We start from the raw sequence: 19,285 nt of genomic DNA on the forward strand, positions 1-19,285 counted from the left end.
AGATTAGCATACGCCATTTTGCTGCGAGTTAGACGCTGTTACCATAGCAATGACAAGGCTCAGTAAAAGGATAGCCTTTGTCTCCACTTTTGCAGCGCTCATGGAGCACTGGCAGTTACTGCGGCAAGAGGGAGTAAGCCGTTTCAAAGGCTGTAGTTGGGACCGAAAGGGACAACTACCTCCTGAACCAAGACCAAGACCAAGATGATAGATACAGCCAACATTGCTCTCATTCACGTGGTATGCTTTCCCTACTGCAGCGTAACTCATCCCAAAACGTAACTTCTCCAAAATCTGAATTCTTCTGCACAGTGAACACCTTTCTCGAACGCTTTGGGGTGCTTTCAGCAGGTGTTTTGGTAGAACAGTGTTGCCACTCATGCCATGGCTGGTGCGACGAGCGGGAAACTTAAAAATACTAAAAAAAATCTTCCATGACAATCCGTGTAAAACCGAAACCATACTATTGGAAACCGTACTATTTGAGTGACAACTGTGTATATATATATATATATATATATATATATATATATATATATATATATATATAGATATATATATATATATATATAGATAGATAGATAGATAGATAGATAGATACACAGGTAACTCTCGATTTACGCGAGTATTGCGTCCTTGAAGAGGTCGCGTAAATAAAAAAACAATGTAAATCAAACAAGAGGTAGGTTTCTGGCGAAAAATAAATACCGTATTTTGCGGCGTATAACACGCACCCCAAACTTTAAGACGACAATTTTGAAGAAAAAAAAAAAGTTCTTAAAATGCTCAGAAATATGTACGGGTTACAGAACATTGACAATGTACAGTTTCCTGAAATTTATATATTTTTGGTGTAATCTTTACTGCTTGAATTGACAAGTGTCCTTCAGTAAAGCAATGAAAATGGCGGCCGGGCTGGTGTTGTGAGAAATACATCCCCGTAAACATACTGATGATGCACAGCTTCTGATATCATAATAAGCATATTATTCCCACCATCACTCGTAAGTTATGACAGACAACTAGGGAAGACACAATTCACACGGTTCTGGTGACATGCGGCATGCAGCTGTTTGTTGTATGGGTGTGGTTGTGTGGTTTGTAAACAATGCAAATGGCGGCCGGGCTGGTATTGTGCGAAATAACTCCTCGTACAAGACTCATGATGTACAGTTTCTGATATCATATTTACCCCATTGTTCTCACTAATATTAATAATGAATAATGAACACATGGATATTTTTTTCCAATATGATTTTTTTATGTAGCTTGTACTGCTCCTTAGTCATACAATCGTAAGCCACCTGTGACATCAAGATCAAGATCATACAAATGGCGCCCGACGGGAAAACGGGATAACAGCAGGGCATGGGCGATCCTCAGTTTTCTCAAAAAGTTCCCTTTTCTCTTTTACTATTCTCCTTATCTCTTCTGTCCACCAAAAATTTCCTTTTTTTTTTTCCATCTCTCACCACTTTCATCCCTAACACTTTTTTGTTGTAGTTACCATTATTTCTTTTAATGTTCCAAAAACTTTTCCAGTATTTGTATTATCTTTTACACTTTCCCATTTTTCACTTAAGGCCTCTGCCATTTCACATTTATACATACTCATCTTTTATTTACATACACACACACACACACACAGTAAAACTTCACCATTTGCGAACTCACCATTTGCACCCTTGCCATTTGTGCGGCCTTAATTTGCGGCCATCATCCCACCATTTGCGCAGGTGGTCTTGCCATTTACGCACCTCGCCGCTATGGTAACGGCGTCTCACTGGTAGCAAAATGGCATCCGCTGATCTTCTGAGGACGTTTACTAGCTGTTTTGGCAGCAAAATGACATCCGCTGATCTTCTGAGGATGATTACTAGCTGTTTTGGCAACAAAATGGCATCCGCTGATCTTCTGAGGATGTTTACTAGCTGTTTTGGCAGCAAAATGGCATCCACTGATCTTCTGAGGATGTTTACTAGCTGTTTTGGCAGCAAAATGGCATCCGCTGGCGAGTTACAGCTGTCTACCACCTGCGCGCCCTCTGCCGCCAGTGCAGAACACTGCCAACGCACACAACATGTCGTTTCCCGCCATAACCCGATCGCTTCTCCTGGCCTCGTGGTGACTGCGATTATTCAACGTTTTCTGCCTCACCTTTGCATCACCATCATGCCGCACCCAACGTCATCGAAGCCTAAACCCGGGAAGAACCCGATGATGACCATAGCACAGGTGGAAGTGATTAACCCGTTTGCTGCGATTGGCACGGATTTGGTTTTCACTGGTAGCCTGGTAACATATACTTCGAGGTCTTTCTCTGTCTCTGTGGTGAATAGTGGAGTGTTTACCATGTGGCATTGGTGTGCTGGATATCCCCTCCCAAGGTGCAGGACTTTACATTTTTCTTCATTGAATTGTAGCAGTCACTTTTTGTTCCATTCCTGTGGCTTGATGATGTCTTGTAGGAATTCTGCACTCAAGGGGTGAAGAAGGTGGACAGTGGAAGAAAAAAGCAAGAGATTGGCTGTGAGTATGACGTGTTTCCTGCCAGCAGACCATTTACTTTTTTCTGGTAGGGGGGGTGGGATTTGGGCCGTGACTGCCTGCATGTCTTTTTTCCCATAGGTTATTAAGTTCGCCATTTGTGCATTCGCCATTTGCGCACCTTCAGACAGCCCATATGTGAACAAATGGTGAGGTTTTACTGTATCTATCTATCTATCTATCTATCTATCTATCTATCTATCTATCTATATCTATATATATATATATATATATATATATATATATATATATATATACACACACAGTAGAGCCCCACTTAGCACGAGATCAATTAGCACGAACTGCAATTAGCGCGAAAGCCTCAGTTAGCGCGAGCAGCCACCACGACTGAATTTTGAAAATTGCACCAAGCCGCCATGATGCGCGGCACAAGCCGCCATGATGCGCGGCACAAGCCGCCATGATCCGCGGCACAAGCCGCCATGATGCGCGGCACAAGTTGTCATGATGCACAACACAAGCCGCCATGATGCGCGGCACAAGCCGCCATGATGCGCGGCACATGCCGCCATGATGCGAAGCACAAACCGCCATGATGCGCAGCACAAGCCGCCATGATGTGCAGCACAAGCCACCATTATGCTCGGCACAAGCCGCCATGATGTGCGCACACAAGCCGCCATGATGTGCGGCTTTAGCAGACGACGCCATGTTGATACAGGGCAAGTGCTGTTGTTCGTGGCAAGTGCTTTGTTTACATTGTGGATGTGGATACGGGCAACTGACCTTGGCCGTGTGTAACCCACACCTGGAAAATTTGGATTTGCCGGTTGTCCAAGTGTGATACTGCCTTAACCCTATACGTTCCGACCCGGGCCACAATTGCCCCCCCCTGAGGATTTTTGTCAAAACGATCATTTTTTTTTTTATTACCAAGTTTAAAAGAAAAACAGACCTACTGATAAACGTAGAAAATACCGTAGATTAAGATGCGATATCAAAAATAACCATAGGAGCCTCCGTTATCTTGCTAAACACGAATATTTAGAAACACCGACGCGAATCATTTTGAAGCACGGCGATACGCTGTGAAAAAAACAACAACGTTCAAACGCCTCCAGATGACGATATTATTACTGTTATAAGTATTATATACCTGTATTGTATAGTGCTATACTGCATGTTCTGCATCTTTTATGTTAACAAAGCTTTAGCTGATACACTAAACAGACCAACAAACAAGCTGGCTGTGGCTGTAATAAACATAATAAAAAGAGGTTGCTAGCCTATCATCACAGCCCGCTGTGTACGAGAGTTATTCAACGGCAGTTGGCGACACGAGCTTGTGATTGATGATTGATTGATAGTTTATTATTGCAAGTAACCAACAATAGACAAGAGAGGAACATGCCATCCCTCTTGATACATATTGATGTGCGTGCATTCGTATGTGTGTGTGTGTGTTTACGGTGTGTGTGTGTGTGTGTGTGTTTTTGTGTTGCCATGCGCGTCTCTGTGGCCCGGCGCCGAGGCGAGGGGTTGCTATGCTCATTTTCTATGACGAATTATGGCACATACAATACTTATTTTGACACTACCATAAGGTGATAACTGTGTCTCGTACATATGTTAATTTCTTGTACTTTGGCCAGACAATTCCTGCGCTAACCTTGCAACTCCCTTACGGATGGAGGCTTGAAAAACAAACAAAGATACTAGTCCCAAGAACGAAAGTGATCCAACCCCTGATGGTAGTGATGATGGTTGTGGTGATGGAGGCAGGAAAATCAGCAAAAAATAGTCTTCTGTGTTGAAGATTTGTGTGTGAGAGAGAGAGAGAGAGAGAGAGAGAGAGAGAGAGAGAGAGAGGCCAGTCATAGGCTAATTGACCGCTTGAACCTAGCTCCCTCTCTTCCATCTTTCATAGTATTTTTTCTCATTTCGCTAAATTTCGCTTCCTATTCGTCTTGATTTCCTAAAATAATCTCTCTCTCTCTCTCTCTCTCTCTCTCTCTCTCTCTCTCTCTATATATATATATATATATATATATATATATATATATATATATATATATATATATATATATATATATATATATATATATATATATATATATATATATATATATATATATATATATATATATATATATATATATATATATATATATATATATATATATATATATATATATATATATATATATATATATATATATATATATATATATATATATATATATATATATTAACCAGGCAACAATGAGTGGTTAGCAAACCACTCACTCACTCACTGTGAACGGATAATACCCAAAATAATATCAGTGCCAGTGTCACTTGCTGCGAAATATTCATGTCATTCATATTCAGTTCCTTTCAATATAAGCAAATATACTCTTATCGGCAAAAAAAAAAAAATTACTTTCTATAAATCACTGGCCTCGGATGGTTTATTTTGGGGACCTGGATGCATTGAGAGAGAGAGAGAGAGAGAGAGAGAGAGAGAGAGAGAGAGAGAGAGAGAGAGAGAGAGAGAGAGAGAGAGAGAGAGAGAGAGAGAGAGAGAGAGAGAGAGAGAGAGAGAGAGAGAGAGAGATTATTTTGGGATATCAAGACGAATAGGAAAGCGAAATTTAGCGTAATAAAAAAAATACTATGAAAGATGGAAGAGAGGGGAGCTAGGTTCAAACGGTCAAGTAGTCTATCATTGGCCTCTCTCTCTCTCTCTCTCTCTCTCTCTCCATCATCATCATCATCATCACCACCATCACCATCACCATCATCACCATCATCATCACCATCATCACCATCATCATCATCATCACCATCATCACCATCATCATCACCATCACCACCATCATCATCACCACCATCAACATCACCAACATCATCAACACCAACATCACCATCATCATCACCACCACCATCATCACCACCATCATCATCACCACCATCACCATCACCACCATCATCATCACCACCATCACCATCACCACCATCATCATCACCACCATCATCATCACCATCATCATCACCATCATCATCACCACCATCATCATCACCACCATCATCATCACCACCACCATCATCACCACCACCATCATCACCACCATAATCATCACCACCATCACCATCATCACCATCATCATCACCACCATCATCATCACCACCATCATCACCACCATCATCATCATCATCACCATCATCACCATCATCATCACCACCATCATCATCATCACCACCATCATCATCATCACCACCATCATCACCACCATCATCATCACCACCATCATCATCACCACCATCATCATCACCACCATCATCACCAACATCATCATCATCATCACCATCATCATCACCATCATCATCACCACCATCATCATCACCACCATCACCATCATCACCAAAAAGGAGGAAGAAGAGGATGAAGAAGAGTAAGAGGAAGAAGAGTAGGATATAGATGATTTTGAGGGAGAGGAGGAAGAAGAAGAGGAAGGAGAGGAAGATGCAGAAGAGGAGGAAAAAGAGGAAGAAGAAAAGGAAGAGGAAGAAGAAGAGGTAGGGGAGGAAAAGGAGGAAGAAGCTAGAAGAGGAAGAAGAAGAGGACGAGAAGCTAGGAAGAGGTGGAAAAGTATAGAAGAAGAGGAGGAAGAAGAGGAAGAAGAGGAGGAAAAGAGGGAAGGGGACAATAAGGAGGAAGAAGAGGAAGAAGGAAGAAGAGGAAGACTAGGAAGAGTAGGAAGAAGAGGAAGAAAAGGAGGAAGAGGATGAAGAAGAGGAAGAGGAAGAAGAGGAGGAAATAGAGGAAGAGGTGGGAGAGGAGGAAGAAGAGAAAGAGGAAGAGGAGGAAGAAGAAGAGCAAAATCAAGAAAAAGGAAGAAGAAGATGAGAAGGAAGAAGAAAAGGAAGAGGTAGAGGAAGAATGAGGAAGAAGAGTAGGACGAGAAGCTAGGAAGAGGAGGAAAGTAGGAAGCAGAGGAAGAGGAAAAGGAAAGGAAGAAGAGGAAGAGGAGGGGAAAAGAGGAAGAGGGAAAAGGAGAAAGAAGAGGAAGAGGAGGAAGAAGAGGAAAAGGAGGAAGAAGAGGAGGAAGGAAAGGAGGAAGAGCAGGAAGAAGAGTAAGAGGAAGAAGAGGAGGAAATAGAGGAAGAAGAGGAGGAGGAGGAAGAACAGGAAGAGGAGGAAGATGAAGAAGAAGAGGAAGAAGGAAGGGACGAGGAAGAAGAGGAAGAGGCAGAAGAAAAGGAAGAGGAAGAAAAAGAGGCGAGAAGCTAGCGAGAAAAGGAAAAGGAGGAAGAGGAGGAAGAAGAGGAAGAGGAAGAATAAAAGGAGAAAGAAGAGGAAGAGGAGGAAGAAGAAAAGGAGAAAGAAGAGGAGGAAGAAAAGAAGGAAGAAGAGGAAGAAGAAGAAGAAAAGAAGGAAGAATAGGAAGAGGAGGAAGAAGAAGAAAAGAAGGAAGAATAGGAGGAAGAGGGAGAAAAGGATTTTATTTCTTGAGAGTTTCTTTTCACTCATTATTCACTATTGCTTTACACCATTGATTAGGTTCCAGTACTTAGTGTTCACGAGCGTTATTGTTGTTCAGAAAAATCAATACGATGCTGGCTATACGAGGGCGAAAAATCTCAAGGGGTCGGAACGTATAGGGTTAAGGCAGCCTGACCGGGTGAGCGTTGGCGATAACGTTATCGGACTCCCAGCGAATCACAAGCGTGTTTTCAGAGCTCAGCCAATTGAAGGGTTGTTTTTTTAATGTGAGTGATTATTTTGAGTAAGTATCAAACTCAAAAGTCAGACCCACGTGTGCACCAAATATTTTTTTTCATATTTGTTACTTTATTCAATTAGCTAATTCAGTTAGCGACCGCTCATCCACCTAATTCTCGCTAAATGCTCTACTGTATGTGTGTATATATATATATATATATATATATATATATATATATATATATATATATATATATATATATATATATATATATATATATATATATATATATATATATATATATATATATATATATATATATATATATATATATATATATATATATATATATATATATATATATATATATATATATATATATATATATATATATATATATATATATATATATATATATATATATATATATATATATATATATATATATATATATATATATATATATATATATATAGATATAGATATAGATATAGATATAGATATAGATATATAGATATCTCATATCACTTTTAAAGAAGTCAATTATATGCATTATATTTCTGTCTCTTTAACACCCTGAATCTGGATGGCACAATGCTGTCTCTTTCAAGTTTGGAAAGTTCCCCATTACAATCAATCATTCACCACTATCAACACAAAACAAGTACAAAAACACCACATTATATCATCCACCACCACAACAACAAACAAGCCTCTCCAATCAGCAATAATAAAACTTTCACTGCCCTGAACACAACAAATCCCCCACAACTACCCCTACAGAGCCTTAAACCATCCCCACCTATACCAGTGCATACCACTACTCAATGGCTAGTCTCCCCTCACCTGGTTCATATCAATGGTGACCTTTTCGCCAACAAAGTACATGGCAGTGCGACTGACCAAGATCTCGCCACACTGCTCCATGCCTGGTGACACCACTGAGGCACTGCTCATGTGGATGATGCGCTCACTTGCATTAAGCCGCTCAATCATCACTGCCATCTGGGCCTCTGTTGCTGACCCCTGAAGGACAGTCTCCAGTGGGGATGGCTGACTCTCAACCTCTGTATGGGATGGAAGAAGAAAAGAATTTCTAGTTGGTGGTGTTAACAGTAGTGTTATTACAATTGTCAGACTCGGCTATGAAGTCCGTTAGGGAAGAGCCCATTCTGGGAATCCACTGGCCATAATGCTGCTAAACCTAGCCTTAATTATTGGACTAAAGACAGCCATTACCTCCACCTCTGTCACTGTAAATAAGTTATTTTTCCTGTCTGTGGAGCACACAACAGTGAGTTGGAGCCCAACCCAAAAGGACTTCATAATTGTGTCAGAATATAATGTTAATGTTGCTGCAGTTATTATTATCATTATTTATTTTAGGGGAAACAATTACAAAGACCCACCAATCTTCTGACGGTACTCAGGCATTAGGTACCGGGAGCTGATGTGGAGGCGGCCGCGGGAAAGCCTCTTTCGAATCCTGAGCGGCCCCTCCGTCTGGTCTAGTTGCCATGATCTGGACAGAAGGCAATGAAATAACATTACTTTGTTCCGACAATTTACTTTAATTTACTTTTTACATTTACAGGAAATGGATGGCCAAATATTTGTAGTTGTGAGGAATGTAAAGGAACTTAAGAGCAAAAGAAAGTACTACAAGTATCAGAATGCAGTATTATAATGAGTTTGTGAAGAGGGTGTATAAGTCAAACAGGTGGGATGGAGGTGGTAGGAAAACCACCAGAAAGATGAAGAATATACATGAGAAAGAGATGAGAGTAGTGATGTTACATAATTTTCATGCCAGAGAGGCAGGTCACACATGGTTGAATAACATCATCTGTTGAAGTTTTCGTGTGACAACATTAGTTTCTGACGAATACACTTGTCACTCTCCTATTGAAGCCCACCTTGAAAATTCAGTAAATGATCTGCAGAGAAAGCAAACAATTGCTTACTTGTCTCATAAAAGAAAGGTGGCAAGTCCGAAGACTGACTCTGTCTACAAGTTTTACACTAGAGATGTATCGGATATCAGATTTCAGAGATACGTGGATGTGGATGTGTATGCGGATGTCATATGTTCATATTTTGCAGATGCGGATGCGGATATCAGATTTTATAATATTGCAGATGTGGATGTGGATGCGGATATGAAATTATGACGTCCTCACGGATGCGGATGAAGATGTGTTCAGAATTTTGGTAATTCACAATATATGCAGTATATAGTGAATTACCATAATTATGAATACGTGGTATTTTTTTTTTACGTCGCAGCCTATTGCGCCATTAGGGTTTTTCACTGGTGGGGCCTGATGGTCGGCCCAGCCCGTTGTTGAGCAGGTGAGTGTTTATAGTAATTTGCAGTTAGCGGAATGCCAAAATTATAGTCTGCTGACGCAAACTTTCAAAACCACCAACAATGAAGTTTCTGGGAACTTCAAGAATATTCTTGAAAGTGGAGAAACTTTTAAGTTAGGACGGCCAGACATCCCGGATTTTCTGGAACAGTCCCAGATTTTAATGGTTCACTCCGGAAATAACATTGTCCCGGAAATGTCCCGGATTTCATGCAGTGTCATGGAAAATGTTTTTTTATTTTATTAAAACGTCCTGGATTTCACTTCAAGTTCAACACCCTTGTCCCCTCCTCCGCAGCTGTAGAGAGATTGTTCAGCTTGTGCTCTGACGTCCTCAGGCCCAAGAGGTCATCCCTTACTCATGATAATATTGCACAGTAGGTGTCTGTCAATGGAAATATGCACCTCTTGAAGGGGAAATGGCTGTGACAGAAGGAGGATTTTGTATTTTGCTGTTAGTGGACTAAAAATGGTTAGCGGACTGTTATGACTTCATTAGTGGACTAAAAAAAATATTAGCGTTAGCATTAGCGGATTTGCTATAGCGGACCGGTGAAGAAGGAAAATTTATGGATTAGTGATTAGCTGAATACCCAACAGAGTTAACCTTTCCATCCGTGATGCAGACGTCAAGGCCACAGTATGGAGAGGTCAAGAGGAAATGGAAGAGGATTAATCCTCTAAACCTCTCTATCCTCCTCTAAATTCCTCTTAATCCTCTTTCATTTCCTCTTGAGAGGTTTAGAAGAGAATTAAGAAGAAATGGAAGAGGATTATGAGGTTTAGAAGAGGACTAACCCTTTCCATACGGTGACGCTGTCAGACGCCGACGTCAGCGTCACTGGAGTGAAGGGGTTAACAGAATTGTGAATTGCAGACCAACAAAAAATTAGCGGGTGCCCACACACAATCTCTCTCTCTCTCTCTCTCTCTCCTTGCTAGGCAGGCTGCATCAATTCATACCTATACAATATTACATAGAGTACATACAGTATTATTACACAGTAAAGACATACATACTTTACAAATTCATATGAAACATACATACCACATAGTCACTATGTACGGTAAAATTATCTCCCTCCTTCTACCCTTCCGTAAAACTTTCGACACATTAGGTTGGGTAAATTTGAAAGAAAATGAATACATGGCGTAATTTTAGTAGATAATTAGGTAAATAGCCTATGCATTAATTAATTTTCTTCAACTTCGCAAACGCTCTGCACTGAGTCTGTGACTCTGTAATGTTTAAAGTATATCCGCCACATCCTCATTGTGTGTGGTGCGGATGCAGATGCAGATATTTACTTCAGTACAAATGCGGATGCAGATGCGGATGTGAGAAATTATGCGGATGTTCTGCAGATGCGGATGCGGATATCCGACACATGACTATTTTACACATACCTGTTTCATGATCCGTGGTAAATTTCTCATCAATTTTGCATTTCAGTTAGTTAGTCTAACTACACTTTTAACCTCCCACACAGCAGTAAAGAAAATTTTTAGCCTCCCCAGTCTTCTTTGAGGGTTTTGGGCGCATAATCCTAATGTTTTCGTGAGAGTTTCTTGAGAGGAAGTTAGGGGTAATCATTGCAGTAGAACTTTGCATTGCTTGCTTGCTACAAAAATCATGTTGACAGGGTTGTGATGGTAATAATGAAAAAATACAAATACTCAGTAATTGATCATAATGCACTTCCCATAGCTGAATACGGCAATGGGAGGAGAGGAAGCATAACTTTCCATGAAACATATGCACTGATTAGCTTTAACATCTTTCTCAAGAAAGTCTCATGAATACATCAGGATTATGTGCCCAAGACCTTCAAATAAGATTGGGAAAGCTATATAAAAATTATTCTGAATATTGTGTAGGGATTTAAAAAGCAGTTACACCAGTTAACTAATAATAAAAAATTACTGAACAAATGAACCAGGGATCACGGAACAGGGCTATATGTGTGAACTTTTGGATTAACCTAGAACCAAATACAGTATTTGCTGGGCTACAGGATGCAACTCCACATAAGTAACACCCACTCAACAATGGTTGAAAATTGTCAGCATGGGGCTCGAACCTCGGTCCTCTGGTTCACCACACCTGCATGCTGACCATTCAGTCATCCTTATGTAACACCCTGAATTTCCTCTTTTCTACACTCCCACACGATGGTGTAGATACAAGATGGCCGTTGTTGTTTTTGGCGCTAACACCTTACACAGCCAAACCATGGTATCATTGTAAACACTCGTCACCCCAGGCCCAGTAGAGGACCGCCCCCGCCACCGCCCCGCCCCACCAATCACCCCAGGCCCCATAGAGGACTGCCCCCGCCGCTGCCCCGCCCCACCCGCACCCCCGGCCCTGTAGAGGACCACCCCACCTCACCCGTCACCCCCGGCCCCGTAGAGGACAACCCCACCCTGCTCGTCACCCCCAGCCCCGTAGAGGATAATGATGATTATTGGGGTGTTCTGTCTTAGGCTACGCGCATTGAAACTAAGGACTTTTGTTATCTTGAGGCTTGGTAATAGAGGTGGTGGTACTTGCGGGTTCGTGGTTACGCCGCAGACGGGATGGGTGTCCCTAAGGGGTTAATGTCTCACTATCACAAGGGAAGGTATCAATGGACTGGAAACAGGCTAACATAGTCCCAATATATAAAGGAGGAATTAAAGAAGATCCGTTGAACTATAGGCCAGTGTCATTAACAAGCATAGTAGCCAAGACGTGTAAGAAAATTATAAAAAAACAGATGGGTGGAATATTTAGAAAACAACAGTATATTAACAAATAGTCAATTCGGATTCACAGGAGGATGATCTTGTGTAACTAATCTGATCAGCTTCTATTCAAGAGTAATTGATATAGTAGAGGAGAGGGACGGTTGGGCGGATTGCGTGTATTTGGACTTAAAGAAAGCATTTGACAAAGTGCCCCACAAGAGATTAATATGGAAACTCAATCATGTTGGGGGTCTGGGAGGTTCAATGTTGGATTGGATTATAGACTTTTAAACAAAGAAAGAAATGAGAACAGTAATTAGGAATAATAAATCAAGTTGGATGGAAGTGACTAGTGGAGTCTCCCAAGGATCAGTGTTGGCTCCGATTATGTTTGCAATATATATAAATGACATGACAGAAGGGGTGACAAGCTATATGAATATGTTTGCTGATGATGCTAAAATATTGAGGAGGGTGGCTAATGAAGAAGACTGTGTAGCCCTAAGCCAGGATCTCGACAGAATAAGCGAATGGTCACGAAAATGGGAAATGACATTCAATACTGAGAAGTGTAGCGTGATGGAGTTTGGTAAGAGCAGTAGATAAATATCGAGGAACTATTCTCTGAGTAATGAAAGAATCATGAAAAAAAACAAAGGAAAAAGATCAGGGAGTGACAATAACTGACAAGTTATCCTTTGGAAAGCATATAAATCGGATAACTGGGGAAATGAAAGTGACCTACAAAATTTGGTCAGTGTTTTTGATAGTGTATGTAAAAGGAGAAAGCTGAAAGTAAATGTCAACAAAAGTAAAGTGATGGTTTGTGTAGAAGTGAGGTTGTAGATTTTGTATGCCCATATGGAGTGGGAATTGAATGTGAAAAAGAATGCAAAATAATTTTGAATGGTGAAGAAATGGAGGAGGTCAATGAGTTTAAGTACCTTGGATCAGTTATGTGTAAGCATGGTGGTACGGAGGGTGATATAAGAGAAAGGGCATTGCAAGGAAGAAGGGTGGTAGGGTCTTTGGGACGAATCATGAATGGCAGACGTGTGGCAGAAGTGTGAGCATGGAAGTAAAGGGGGATTTGAGAAATACAATAACAGTACCAACCCTCACATATGCAAGTGAAATGTGGGCCTGGAATGAAAGTCAGAGGTCTAGAGTGCAGGCAGTGGAAATGAGTTATTTGAGGAGTGCTTGTGGTGTGAGTAGAATGGATGGAATGAGTAATGAAAGTGTGTACAAGCGTTTTGGAATGTGTCACAGGGGTGAAGGGAAGAAGTGTGGAGTGGTGGAAGAAGTGAAGCGACAGACCTTGAAGTGGTTTGGGTACATGGAGCGAATGGAGGAGAGTAAGATGACCAGAAGGGTGTATGTGAGTGAGATAGAGGGAAGGAATGCTAGAGGACGACCTCCAGTGAAATGGAGGGATAGGGTGCAAGAGTACGTTAGGGAGAGGGGGGAAAGATCTTTGAGAAACTTTGAGCAGGCAAGGAGGGAGTGTCTGGATAGAGAAAGTTGGAAGCTTTTCTGCCGTGGCCATCCCCTGGTGGGAGCTCCTAGGAGCAGGCTTCGATGAAATGATGATGATGATGAACTGGGGAAACATACAATCTTCTTAGAAACATAAAAGCAGCATTTACATATTTAGATGAAGAAATGGTGAAGAAACTAATAACATCGATGGTACGTCCAAGACTGGAATATGCAGTACTAGTGTGGTCACCTAGATTGAAGAAAGAAATTAGAAAGTTGGAAAGAATACAAAGAGCAGCGACTAAATTACCGGAAACTCTGAGAGAACATACTTATGAAGAAAGACTGGAGAAATCAGGACTAACAACACTGGAGAGGAGGAGAGAGGGGACCTAATAGCATTAAACAGGATACAGGAGGGATTGGAGAAATTGGACAGGGAAGACTTAGTGGTATGTGACAGGAGTGTGACAAGTGGGAATAGTAAGAAATTGAAGAAGAGCGACTGTAGGAGAGACATCAAGAAATACAGTTTTCCATACAGAAGCATAACAACATGGAACGGACTTGATGAAGAGACTGTGTGTGTAAAAACGATTAATGAGTTTAAAGCCAAACTGGATAATAAGCGTTATGGAGACAGGAGAGCACGAGCCTATTACGACTCTTTTCCTGTATTTCACAACTAGGTAAATACAACTAGGTAAATGAAATTCAATATGAAGAAATGTCATGTTATGGAAATGGGAAAAAGTGAAGGAAGACCAAAATGGACACATAAAATGGGAGATGGTGAAATACTAAAGAAAGTACACGAAGAGAGATCTGAGAGTAACAATGCAAGATAACAAACAGCCAGAGAGTCATGTTAATCGGATATTCGGTGATACGTATAACATGGTGAGAAATATAGGAATAGCATTCCACTACATGGATAAGGATATGATGAAAAAATTAATTACCACTATGATCAGACCAAAGTTTGAATATGCAGAGGCAGTGTGGTCTCCCCATAAGAAGAAACACATAAAGAAACTACAGTACCCTCTCGAGTTTCGCACTATCTGAGTTTCGCGGTTAGTCCTAAATTCTTACCATCCCGACTTTCGCGCATTATCACCCTGAGTTTCGTGCTGCTTTGACATGTACGGGTCACGTCTACTTACCATTGGCGTCACGCACGCTACCTTTAAAGGTAGTATCACACTGGACGTTTTACTCCAAACATTGTGGCTATGGCAAGAGAGAGAGAGAGAGAGAGAGAGAGAGAGAGAGAGAGAGAGAGAGAGAGAGAGAGAGAGAGAGAGAGAGAGAGAGAGAGAGAGAGAGAATGGGTCGTTTTGAAGCCACGATTGAAGGCGGCTGCCTTATGATTGGTTGACAGTTCTGAAAACATGCTTGTGATTCACTGGGAGTCCGATGACGTCATCGCCGACACTCACCCTATCAGCGGCTTCACTGCCTTAACCCTTAAATCGCTGCAATCGCTTATATAATCAAGCCTCTCCGATCCCATGACGCTGTGATCGATTATGTAATCATGAATTTTCACGCCGTATGTTTTGAATTTTCCTGGTGCACTTCCTTTCAAATGTGTTCTCGTGATCGCTGGCAACTTAGTCATACCTTCACCAGAGCCTGAAATTCTATGATAAAGCCCTCATTCGAGTGTTTGTGGAAATGTAGGAGGCATCTGGAAACTCTCCTGACCCGGCGGGTAGTAATCTACCCAAACATAATAGAAAACGTGGTAGTGGAAGAGAAAATGGAGGTTGTAAAGACAGACTAGATTACAAGTTTTGAATGTTTACATAAAGCTGAAACTTGGAGGAAGAAATTATGTCATGTGTAATTCATTATAACTTGGATATAATACGTAACAGTAAGCCTCTTGGCACACAGGTGTGTGTGTGTGTGTGTGTGTGTGTGTGCGGAAAGCCCCGGTTGTCTTGGTCCATGGTGTAAATCAGATTTTTTTTACATCATTATAGTTCATTACCTGAGAGAGAGAGAGATTTACATAGATTTACATAGAAAATCAGGCCACACAGACCCCATGGTCCAGACTTGGTGGTCTGTCCTTAAACCTAAGTGATTTTACATTAATCAGAAGACTCCAAAACGTTGCATTTCTACTCTAGTTGATATTAAGTTGAAGGAAGTGACGGTCGAGCTTATTTTTGAAGGAGTCAATCGTGTTACACTGGACCACTGACGGTGGAAGCTTATTCCATTCTCGCACTACAACGTTGGTGAAGAAAAATTTGGTGCAGTCTGAATTTACTTGTCTACATCTGAGTTTTACGCCATTGTTCCTCGTGCGCAAAGTGTCATCGATCATAAACAATGTTGATCTGTCTACATTCGTGAAACCATTAAGTATTTTAAAACATTCGATCAGTTTTCCTCGGAGGCGACGTTTCTCAAGAGAGAACATGTTAAGGGTAGAAAGCCTTTCTTCGTAGGATTTGTTGCGCAAGGAAGGGATCATTTCATGTTCGACGCTGAACACCTTCTAATTTAGCAATATCCTTGCATGGTGGGGAGACCAAAACTGTACCGCATATTCCAAGTGGGTCTGACTAAACTGTTGTAGAGCGGGAGTATTACATCTTTATTCTTGAATACAAAGTTTCTTTTAATGAAGCCCAACATTCTGTTCGCTTTTATTTGCTGCATCGATGCATTGCTGTGAGAATTTGAGGTTTGACGCGATTTTGACCCCAAGTCTTTGACGATTGAACGCTTTTGAGTTTAACGCGCATTTCGTATTCGAACTTCTTATTCCTCGTTCCAACTTGAAGGACCTGGCACTTGTCTACGTTAAAGGGCATCTCCCACCTATCCCACTGTTGAAATTTTGTGCAAATCCTCTTGGAGGCTTTGCCTGTCTTCGTCAGTGAGAACCGAGTTGCCAATCTTTGTGTCGTCTGCAAATTTACTAATGCGGTTATTGAGTCCAACATCCACGTCGTTGATGTAAATAATGAAGAGCACTGGGCCAAGGACCGAGCCCTGAGGGACGCCACTAGTGACAGGCGCCCACTCTGAGTTAAATCCGTCGATCACTACTCTTTGTTGTCTGTTGCTCAACCAATTCGCGATCCATTGGTTTACTTGACCGTCAATACCTATTTGCTTTAATTTGTAAAGTAATTTATGATGCGGGACTTTATCAAACGCTTTCTGGAAATCAAGATAGACTACGTCCAGTGATTTGGTTACGTCATAAACAGTGAAGAGGTCGTTATAAAAGGTTAATAGGTTTGATAGGCAGGAGAGAGAGAGAGAGAGAGAGAGAGAGAGAGAGAGAGAGAGAGAGAGAGAGAGAGAGAGAGAGAGAGAGAGAGAGAGAGAGAGAGAGAGAGAGAGAGAGTGTGTGTGTGTGTGTGTGTGTGTGTGTGTGTGTGTGTGTAAAAACATCTGTATTTTGTTGAACGTTTATCTTTATCGCAGTAAGAATTATTATATGTGGCCCAGCCCGGAGAGAGAGAGAGAGAGAGAGAGAGAGAGAGAGAGAGAGAGAGAGAGAGAGAGAGAGAGAGAGAGAGAGAGAGAGAGAGAGAGAGAGAGAGAGAGAGAGAGAGAGAGAGAGAGAGAGAGAGAGAGAGAGAGAGAGAGAGAGAGAGAGAGAGAGAAGCCGCGCGGGCAGATGTCCACCGCTTCCACCCGCTCCACCTCATTCTACCCGACATGTCACATTTTTCTCGCACTTTGGAAGGTGCGCAAATTTTTAGGGCCTATTATTTGCTCTAATTATTCATGTACCACTCTGAACTGCTGTAATACATCAAATTACATTTTTCTCATTGATGACATACTATTAGATTTATATTTTCGCTTTTTATTATAATGTTAATATTAACTCGCGAAGGAAAAATATCCGGCATTTAGTCCTCCGCAGTTTAAGGGTTAAGGCGGTGTCACAATGGCCGTTTTCGTCCAACTGTTGGGGCTACGGTCAACGCGCCCGTACGCTCAACCGAGAGCGAGTTCACGGTTATCCGTAAGCTGGTGTCACACACGGCTTTTTTCTTCCCAATGTGTTGGCGGCAGTGGCAACCAGCAACTCCAACTGTTCCTGGTGTGCATCACACACGGCCAAGATCGGTTGCCCGTATCCACATCCACAACGTAAACAAAGCACTTGCCCTGTATCAACATGGCGTCGTCTGCTAAAGTAAGGGCTGTTGCGGCTTGTGCTGCCATTACCCAAGTTATGGACTTGTTGCTGCAGTTAAATGGAAGGAAGAAACAGTTGTGGGTGTGGCGTGTCTGTGGTTCCTCCATGCCAGTTTTCATTGTCACCACTGAGCGTGCGCGGCCAATCCACCCATCTTGACTCAATCACATAAACACATGGATCGAATAACAAACAAACACACACACACACACACACGACTCATTAGGAACCATTACAGATGTTTCTGACGAGCAGAAACGACTTCACTATTTCTTGAGTATGTTAGAACGTATTTGGTGAGTGGCTCACATGAACCAAACCTAGCTCTTGGCAAGAAGAGAGCAGTTGTCTTTAACACTGCTCTCTTCTTGCCATTGGGTGTTTGGTTTGTATGAACCACTCTAGGAAATGGCAAACCCATTTTTGTTTGTGAGAAACATCTGCCATAGTTCATGATGAGTCTGGTGTGTGCATGCGTGTGTGTGTGTCTTTGTTGTTACTCGATCCACGTGTTTATGTGGTTGGAGTCTAGATGGGTGGGTTGGCCTCTCACGCGCAATGGCGACAATGAGAACTGGCATGGAGGAACCACAGCCACACCACACCCACAACAGCTTCTTCCTGCCATTTAATTGCAGCAACAAGTCCATAGCTTGAGTAATAGCAGCACAAACCGCGACATCCCTTACTTTAGCAGACGACGCCATGTCAATACAGGGCAAGTGCTTTGTTTACGTTGTGGATGTGGATACGGGCAACAGACCTTGGCCGTGTGTGACGCCCAAGCTACCGCCAACGCGGTGGGAAGAAAAAGGCCCAGTGTGACACCAGGTTACAGACAACTGACAACTTGCTCCTGGATGGGCGCATGGGCGTTGCCAGTAGCCACAATGGTTAGAGGAAAACGGCCAGTGTGACACTGCCCCAAGGCAGCGAGGCCGCTGGCCGGGTGAGCGTGTTTTCAGAGCTCTGCCAATCATAAGGCTTCATCTGTGGCTTTAAAACGACCTGTTCTCTCTTCCTGTTTTCTTCCTTTTTCCAAGGTAAGTATTTTGAGATAACAAGGGATACAATAAAGAAGGAAGAAAAGTGAGCTCCGGGAGGCAGCATGAGCCAATTATAATAGCGCTACTATGAACAGTTGCCTGCGCCATGACGGGCTTGAGCAAAATGGAAGAAGTAGACAACGAGGAGTTACTACTAAAAGAAAAAATTACCACCAGGAACACCAGAGGACACAGTAAAAAATTGAGGAAGGGAAGATGCTTGAGACATAAAGAAATATAGAGGTTTGGAACAGACTGAGT

The 19,285-nt window shown here is 41.8% G+C and overlaps 1 protein-coding gene across 1 annotated transcript in view; it reads right to left on the reverse strand.

The window, feature by feature from the left end:
• LOC127007617 (lysosomal-trafficking regulator-like) overlaps positions 1-19,285 on the reverse strand; it is a gene marked incomplete at its 3' end in the record, with an annotated part of 247,223 nt that overhangs the window by 16,465 nt on the left and 211,473 nt on the right. The window contains 2 exon segments of the mRNA XM_050878758.1: positions 8,061-8,281; positions 8,624-8,736. Of these exon segments, the coding sequence (XP_050734715.1) occupies positions 8,061-8,281; positions 8,624-8,736 (334 nt within the window).

Source organism: Eriocheir sinensis, chromosome 36, assembly GCF_024679095.1.
Source record: "Eriocheir sinensis breed Jianghai 21 chromosome 36, ASM2467909v1, whole genome shotgun sequence".
Lineage (NCBI taxonomy): Eukaryota > Metazoa > Arthropoda > Malacostraca > Decapoda > Varunidae > Eriocheir > Eriocheir sinensis.